The sequence below is a fragment of the Stenella coeruleoalba genome (assembly GCF_951394435.1).
Source record: "Stenella coeruleoalba genome assembly, chromosome: 2".
In the NCBI taxonomy this organism is placed as follows: domain Eukaryota; kingdom Metazoa; phylum Chordata; class Mammalia; order Artiodactyla; family Delphinidae; genus Stenella; species Stenella coeruleoalba.
The window spans coordinates 73908314-73916957 of record NC_137147.1 but is presented as its reverse complement, the minus strand read 5'-3'; the positions used below and the strand labels follow the sequence as shown (position 1 = coordinate 73916957).

The 8644-nt window shown below is 47.7% G+C and overlaps 1 protein-coding gene across 1 annotated transcript; it reads right to left on the bottom strand.

The window, feature by feature from the left end:
* Positions 1–210: 210 nt before the first annotated feature.
* Positions 211–8246, bottom strand: PRMT5 (protein arginine methyltransferase 5). The gene is made up of 17 exons (XM_079914163.1): positions 7893–8246; positions 7118–7236; positions 6716–6801; positions 6415–6549; positions 5924–6036; positions 5728–5777; positions 5346–5509; positions 4471–4632; positions 4218–4295; positions 4064–4122; positions 3855–3977; positions 3593–3768; positions 2951–3060; positions 2408–2501; positions 2103–2219; positions 1706–1770; positions 211–901 (listed from the first exon to the last, which is right to left on the bottom strand). The coding sequence occupies exons 1-17, from the start codon at positions 8000–8002 to the stop codon at positions 749–751; spliced, it is 1914 nt and encodes a 637-aa protein (XP_079770289.1). The 5' UTR covers positions 8003–8246; the 3' UTR covers positions 211–748.
* Positions 8247–8644: the final 398 nt, after the last annotated feature.

The window sequence follows — 8644 nt, the reverse complement described above, 5'->3', positions numbered from 1 at the left end:
CTTGCTGGTGAAGCCTGGATGACTTCCAGTTTCTCTCCCAAGAGGTAACAGAGGAGCTGGCAGTACAGCAGCTCAGGAAGGTGGAAGGGAAGCTGGCTTCACTCACTACCCTATCTTTCTCCATGGCAACAAACTCTATGCCTCCTCCCCCAGACAAGAGCCTAATCACAGGTCCTAATGGACAAGACCTCTCTGTAGCTGGTCAGAAAGCCTATAATTCGGAGTCCAAGAGTCACCACTAAGCTTCTTAAATAGGAAATAAAGCTAGGCCCCTTCAAGTCTTGGAAAAGAGCATCGATCTGAATATGTGTAAGTAATGGGTGGAGAAGCAGAGGCAGGGGGCAGCAGAGTTGGAGCAGGAAAGGCCATAACCTCACTTTATTTGTATTTCCTCCTTACACAAAATCATCAAAATAGGAACAGAGATGGGCAGAGAAAAGGGCTGAAAAGTTGTTCAATCCACATGTTCTCAGGGCTATCCCAGGGAGCACTTGAGGCTCAGTGCCTGTTGGAGTAGCCACAGATTCAACATGAATTCCTCATGCCCTGGCCTGAAGTCTTCACAGATTGGTGGCGTGAGCCCTGCAATTCTCATCCTTTGCCCATCTTGATGTAAGGCAGGAAAGTGGACTGAAATGCTCCTCTCTGATGGGCAAGGCAAATCAGAGCCCATGGTGTACTGCACCTTCTGTGCTACAGGAGCAGAACCTGAAGCTGCTTCCAAGGTTCTAGACACCTGCAGGCAGGGCTAGAGGCCAATGGTGTAAGAGCGGCCTGTGGGGTTGTGAATAGCAGAACAGACTGGTGCTGTCACAGCCCACTCATACCACACCTTCTTGGAATTGCTGCATCGCCAGAAACGCACACAGATGGTCTGGCCTTCACGCACGGTAATGGGCTGCTGTAAGAAGAAAGACATGGAGGTTCAGGGTGGAGCTAATGAATTTTATGTGGCAATGTACTAAGCTAGGTGTGGAGATAAAATGATCAAATGACGTTCCAACCCTCATGAGGTTTATTTGAAGTCTATCAGAACAAATAATCAGAAATGAACAGACACTGAACAAATAATCAAAAGTGGGATGAACACTGTGAACAGGGATAGGGTGCTATGAAAACACCTATGAAAGTTAACACTAACCTAGTCTACAAGGTCAGGGAAAATTATCTGACAACAAGAATGTTTAATGAGACTTGGAAGATAAGTCAGCTGAATCAAGAAATGAGCCAAGAACTTTACAGGCAGAGGACAAAGGTGTGAAACCGCGAGGCAGGAAAGAACATGGGGCATTAGAGGAACCAAAAGAAGGTCCATAGGACTGAAGCAATGTAATCAAAGGACAGTGGCTGAAAAGGCAGGCAAAAACTAGATCACACCAAGTCTAACAAAGATTTAAGACCTTATTGTAGGGCAGTGGAAAAACATCGAAGGGTTTTAAAAGGAGAGAGATAGGATCAGATTCATGTTTTTAAAAGATGACTCTTGCTCCAGGTAGAGAATGGACAGAAGAATAGCCAGAGTAGGCGTGGGAAGCCAGGCAGAAGGCCCCTGCAGATATCCCAACATCTACAACAGGATCCAAGAGCACGTGAGAGCAGTAGAACATGGGTCACAGACAAGCATCATCCTGGGAGAAGGGAAGGGGCAGAACACCAATGACAATAGTTACTCTTTAACCCAAGGAGCCTTAAAGGTGATTCCTACCTTAATGGGGAAGAGGATGGGAAACCATGAAAACATCCCAGGAGAGTGAGTCTCTGGGCGGATACCTAAGTGGACAAAGTAATTTAAAAAACTGAGTATAACTGATTCACTTTGCTGTACACTGAAACACAACATTGTAAATCAACTATAATCCAAAAAAAATTTTTTTAATTAAAAATTAAAAAAAAATTGAGGTCTCCATGACTCTGCTTTTTGCCTAGATTGAGGAGAATCTCTTCTGTAAACACAGAAGCAAGTAATCAAAGATCCCCATTCACTGATTCCTGGGTTCCCTGTGACTCTAAATGAAACATGTACATACACTACCCGAAACATGTACATACACTGCCCAGGTAGCATACTCTTATACTCCCCATCTACTGCCCGAGACACTTACTCAGAGTGATGTCCTGATAAAGCACAGTCTCAAAGTAGCCTGCAAAGCCATGCAGCACTGTGTTCACCTCCACGGGAAACTCCAAGGTGCAGTAGCGGTTGTTGTCAATCATAGGATCTGTCAGGGAAGAGCGGTGTGGGTGATGAGTGGCCAGAAACCCTAGACAACTTGGTAAAGCATGAGCAGGAACCAGGAAAGGAAGCCCTGATAGAGACCAGATAGAGCAGACTCAGGACAGCAAGGGAAGAAACCAGGAGGGTGAGCTCTCACGCAACCAGTCAGAGGACAGCCATGCAGGAACCCACCTCTGTTGGGATGGCTGAAGGTAAAACAGGGCTGGGGCGCAGACAGCTGGTGGAAATTGTGCAGTCGTACCACATAAGGCATTTCAAACTGGGCCTATCCCGAGAGAGAACAAGATCTGGAGAAGACAGGCAAGAGCTACCTAATTCCCCAGGGAATGCAGCTCAAGCTTTAGGGACACAGACAAAGATAAAAACACAGGGACTTCCCTGATGGTCCAGTGCCTAAGACTGCGCTCCCAATGCAGGGGGCCCGGGTTCCATCCCTGGTCAGGGAACTAGATCCCACATGCTGCAACTGAAGATCCCAGCACGCGGCAACGAAGATACCATGTGCCGCAACTAAGACCCGACGCAGCCAAATAAATAAATATTAAAAAAAAAAAAAAAAGAAAAAGATAAAAACATAGTTTCACTTCAATTGCTTTCCCACATCCCCAACTCCTTCACCTCTTCATCTTCTCCAGTGGAAGAAAACACTTATGCTGACAGAGAAAAAGAAAAGGACTAAAGAGAAGAGTCCTCCAGAAGAGAGTATCTCTTTACCTCAGGGTCGCGGTCCTTTTCCCGACAGGCTCGGACCTCATTGTACAGCTTGGAGGAGGAGATGGGAGCTAGAAAGGAGGTGTACTCCCCAGGGATGCTCACGCCATCATCTGCAGAGCGGGAGAGTCACATTACTTCCCAAGGGATGGAAATGGTGCGTCTGTACTGAAAGCCCAGACCTCCCATATCAAAATAGACCCAGGCAGCTCCATGCTATCACATTCCCAGGCCAACCTGCTCCTAACTCCCGCCCTGAGGGATTCTACTTCTAGGTTAATTTAGAGTCACACAAGAGTAAAACTGGAAGGAACCCAAGGTATTTTAATCTAGTGGTTCTTAACTTTCTTTCCTTTAAGATCCTAATGAAAGCTAAGCCCAAAGTACATATGTCAGCTTAGGAAGTCTACAGATCTCCGATTAAGAGTCTCTGCTCTGGTCCACTCCCCTCATTTTACAGATGTGAATACCGAGGTTCAGAGAAATTGCTTCATTTGCTAAGGGCACTGACCCAAGTCTGCCCTGCCTTCCCTAAACTTTGTAACCTCCTCTAGGCTGCTGCCACACCCACCCCTCCCCAGTCCCGTCCAGCCTTCCCAGTTGATAATCCAATCCCCTTACTCAGTACACCCCAGCCTGGAGCACCTTTTAGGAAGTGCTGGGCTCCATCCAGGCATTCCGGTGACAGCTCATTATCAGCGAAGGACCCCAGAAGCTCACTGACAATGATATCCGCTTTCTCTGGAGCCACCCACTCCCGCATGTCCGATGAGACTACTGTCACCTGGCTTCCCCATTCTTCAAACTGCCAATTCTCCAGCCTAAAACAGAGATGATACAAGTGAGGATAAGATAAGAAAAACTGACACTGGGGACAAACTTCCCAGCAAAAAAGGTTGCTACTCACGTCACCACAGCATTTGGGTTCTTCTCCACAGCGTACAGCTTTATCCGCCGGTCAGCCTGCTTGGCTGCCCTCAGGGAAGCATTCACCAGGGGCCCCCGGCCTGCTCCCAGCACCATCAGCACTCTAAGAAAGAGAGGGAAGAGTCAAGCTGACTCTGCATGTAGAGAGGCAGGCATGCAAATCTCTGGAATCATGGGGAGAGCACTCACTGGACATTGGTGTCCTTCTCTTCCTCTGGCACTCGGTCTAACAGACATTTATAGATGGCCTGGGGGAACGAGGGAAGACCTCATGGCTATAATGCCATCCTCACCCAGGTCATCCTGGCCCTGTGCTTGACCCCATCTGGGACCCACACTGTACCTGTTGGTATTGAGAGTATTTGATAGGGTCCTTTTCAAACACTTCGTATGTCTGAGATTCCAGATTATCCATCAGTGGCTGATGAATGAGAGGAAAAAGGCAAAGTAAGTTAGCCAGTTTCTGGCAAGGACGATGCACCAGAATACCAAAACCTTCCCACTGCCTCCTGAGCTTTGATAGGATTTTAGGGCACCTGCTCTCAAGAGACATTTCCTCCCCCCACCTCCCTCCTCTCAGTGTACTCCAGACCCACCTGGAGTGGGGATTGCAGGTAGTCTTCATAGCCCTTGGCAAAGAGTTCGTAGGCATTGGGTGGAGGTCGATTCTGGCTCAAGTATTCCAAGTACTGGAGGTAGGAGCAGAACTCTTTCTCTGAGTGGTGGTTGGTGCCTGTGATGATGAACTGCACCTCCAACTGTGAGAATAAGTCAGACCATCAGACACAGTCCTTGTACCAAGAGGATATTATTATGGTTTATGGCCAAAGAGCTCTAGCATAAAATAAGGCCCAGATCACCAAATACCAACAAAAGCATCAAGAGCCCTCCTATGCCACATAATCATCATCCTGGCTCAAGAGGCCCATGGACTGTTGCTATAACTTTTTTTTTAAATTTTATTTATTTATTTTTGGCCGTGTTGGGTCTTTGTTGCTGCGTGCGGGCTTTCTCTAGCTGCAGGGAGCCGGGGCTACTCCTCGTTGCAGTGCACGGGCTTTTCCTTGCAGTGGCTTCTCTTGTTGCAGAGCACAGGCTCAGTAGTTGTTGTGCACGGGCTTAGTTGCTCCGCAGCATCTTCCAGGACCAGGGATCGAACCCATGTGCCCTGCACTGGCAGGCGGATTATAGCAACCTGCCAGGGAAGCCCTGTTGCTATAACTTCTTAAATGAAACTTTCTGCAAAGTTTTCATGAGATCTGGTTCCTTTTGAAATGTTTCTGGGCCCTCTACTGCTATTTGCATTTTTGCGTCCAAGACCAACTTTGCCGAAATTGCTCTCCAGAAACTAGAGGGGCAAAGAACCCCACAGAGGGAAAAAACAAAATAAAACAAAGAACACCCCATCATACATATGTGAATAAGGCAAGAGGATTAACTGCAGCACCTTTAGAACCCTTCTACTACACACCTTGAGGAGTCGGAAGATCAGCCTCTGGTGCATCTTAGAAAGAACAGGAAATCCCTTCTTATTGGTCAGGAAAATGCTGGTGGGGAGAATGGCTGCTTTGATGGGCTCCCCAAGCCAACGGTCAATGACATGATTAGATGGGAGGTCAGCACCAATTTCGAGAGCTACACAAGGGAAAAGAAAGACCTGTAAATCACTGATAGGTCAGAAGCCTTTCCTTGCTCTTTTGTGCAAGATCTGTCTACTCCTTAAGAGCAAGGCAGACCTAAGGCACAGAGAAAGTAGCAAAACTGCCCAGCAGACAAGTGTACATGAGACCCCTGATTTTTGGTCACAGAAGGTCAGAGAATGATAACGTATCCCAGGATATTTGTGGACTTACCCACCGCAATCCTCTTGCTATAATCACACAAGGTCCGGAAGTTGTGCCACCTGTCCAGAGTCAAATACAGAAAAATACAGTCAAATACATATGGCCCACCAATCATCATACTTCAAGGAGACCTTCCTACAGGTTCCACTCTGTACTTCCCTCCACCCTAGCCTTTGCCCTGGTACAGCAGCAAAAGGAGACATACCACATCCATGTCTTCTCCTCTCCACTGTACTCCTCTGTGTGTGAAGTTGGCGCATTCTCAATTATATCATCTCTCAGGTCCTCTGGTGCCACCAATGGCACCCGCATCCAGAACTGCACATGAACAATAAATAGGTTCTGTACCCTATTTAGAACTGTTTTGAACTCATTGGGTCCAGAAAGCTTCCTTCAACTAAAAAGATCTTGATCCAGATTTCAAATTACTCCCTTTACATGCTTTTCCCAATTTGTGATTATATGTATGTGTACATGTATCTTGTGCATACCCTTAAGTGAGTATCTGCCTTGTCTTCTATCTGAATATTCTATATATTTTATAACTCTCGGCTTACCACTTTTAGTTGTGGGTAGGCAGTACTGACACTTCAATTCTGCCAAATCCACCTTTTACTGAATGGCTAGGAACAAGAAGATACTTAGCACAGCCTGACTACCATACTATGCAGCAGGAAAGGAGGCCCTCAGCCATACCATGGAGGAGTGGTGGCCAGTGTGGATGTGGTTGGTCAAAACTCTCGCCAAGTTTGTGTTATCTTCCTGATTTAGGGGCAGCAGGAAAGCTGGAAGACCCAAATATGCCCCAAAATTCAGCTCCTGTAACATAGCCTGGAATGGAGATCAAGAGAAAAAAGTTAAGAGCAAGCAATTCAAATAGCTTTAACTGCATTATATTAGATTTACTAAATTACGGAGGGGAAAAATACTACTCTCCCCATCCAGCTTGTTTACAGACCTGATCTTTAAAAAAATTCATTGAAGAGGTCAGTCTTACCGCCTCGGAGTTCCTGCGGATCTTTTCCACTTTTGAGTCTGGACGAATCCATGGAGAAAGCTTTCCCACAATTAGTGTATTCCAGTCTGCACTCCCCCACCCAAGAAAGACAAAGACTGAATGAGGTTCAGAACTTTACTCATTCAATTTCTAGTTCTTAACAGGGACTAGAGAGTTAGAGATGAGAGACAGACTTTTTCTATCACAGATACAGGACAGGAGAGCCTGACGCAGAATAGGGGACTAAGGCTTTTAGCAGGTAAGCAAGGAGAGAACAAGAGTTATCTATATCCCGGGGGGAACCAATATATCCAAGTCAAGAAAGGAAGAGAAGGAAGGCACTGATAAAGCATAAGTTGTTATTGCCTCTAATAATTAAGGGGTATGTGGGATGGTCCCTACCCCTTCCTGACAGCAGTAGGTCTGATCGTGTCTGGGGGCCCGGCCGATTCTTAGCAGGTTCCTGAGTGAACTCCCTCTTGAAACGCGGGTGGAACACAGGCATGCAGAGGAAATCAAACCTACAACCGCGACAGACCCAGAATCGTCATGTAAAGACAGCAGCCCAGACATCCAAGCAATTGGACTAGGCTATCTAGATTCTGCACAACCCTTTCAGCTGCCGTCAGTCACCCGACTGGACTGCTGAATTCAGCCCACCTTGGGGCATATCACTTCCGCTGCACTGTGCCTCAATTTCTCCCCGGAACACAGCCATGGAAAAGATGAGTAAAGAGAAACGATGAAAATCCACACCACGTGGACTTTCTATTCTGCTGTCACTGGTTTTCCAAGACTGTCACATCCAGATCTGCACCAGTACTGCACAAGTTTCCCCCCTCAAGGCTTTTCTCTCCTCTCCCTAGCCCCCTCTTACACTCTCAGACGATAATCTCGCTCGCCATGGCCCTGGAGGTCTGTACGCCCCCTGTGTGAGTTCACCTGATAACTCCCCTGACTTTGGGGTTCAGTGACCCCACGCCCCCAACAAGTTTTTTTCCCTCTCTCTCACGCTCCAGGGCCCGAGACTTCTCCCCTCCAAGGACTAATGGTTTCCCCCGCCCTCGTCGTATCCACTCCGACACCCTCACCCCTGCCTCTCGGGAATGACTGGTCTGCGCCTCTCTGTCCCCGAGTTCGGACCCCGCATTCCGCTCGCAGAGGTCCAGGCCCTCACCCCTGCTTGGCCACAGCCCCCAGTGTGTCAGCTATTTCGGGGACGCAATTCAGGTCCCTCCCGCTGGACACGCGACTTCCACTGGCACCGCCGACCGCCATCGCCGCCATCTTTTCCCTCGCGCTGTCCACGCCGAGATTCCCTGACACTAGCAGCCAATCACAAAGCCGAAAAAAAGCCCCCAAAAGGCGGGACGAGTCTCCCTAACAACCAAAGCGTCTTCCACGGCTCCGGAGCTGGAGGAGGAGGGGTGGGGAGTGGCTCTTCCCGCCAATCCGCGGGCTGCACAGTGACGTACGGCTTGGCTCCGGAAGAGTCACCAATCTCAGGGTCTGGTTCTTGACGAACTTCAATCTCCCATAATGCTCCGTGTACTCGTAGAATTCCGATAAGAGACTACACGTCCCATGAAACCCTGCAGTATAAAACCCTGCAATATAAGCTTGAAGTATCATCATTGAGAGCTGCGAAATTGTCTCAGGGCCAGTGGCGCAATGGATAACGCGTCTGACTACGGATCAGAAGATTCCAGGTTCGACTCCTGGCTGGCTCGAAGGGACAGGTGTTTCCTTTATTGCATCCCATGCAATATGGCCATAAGCAGTATTTTGAAAGTCTTCCCTTATTTCTTTTTAAATATTTCCTCATTATCTCTCGCCCTCATTTTGAGGTCTTAATTTTATTGCGTTTTGCAGCCATTTTATGTCAGCTTTTCCCCTTACCGAATTCAAAGGTGATTCTTGTGTCACTAC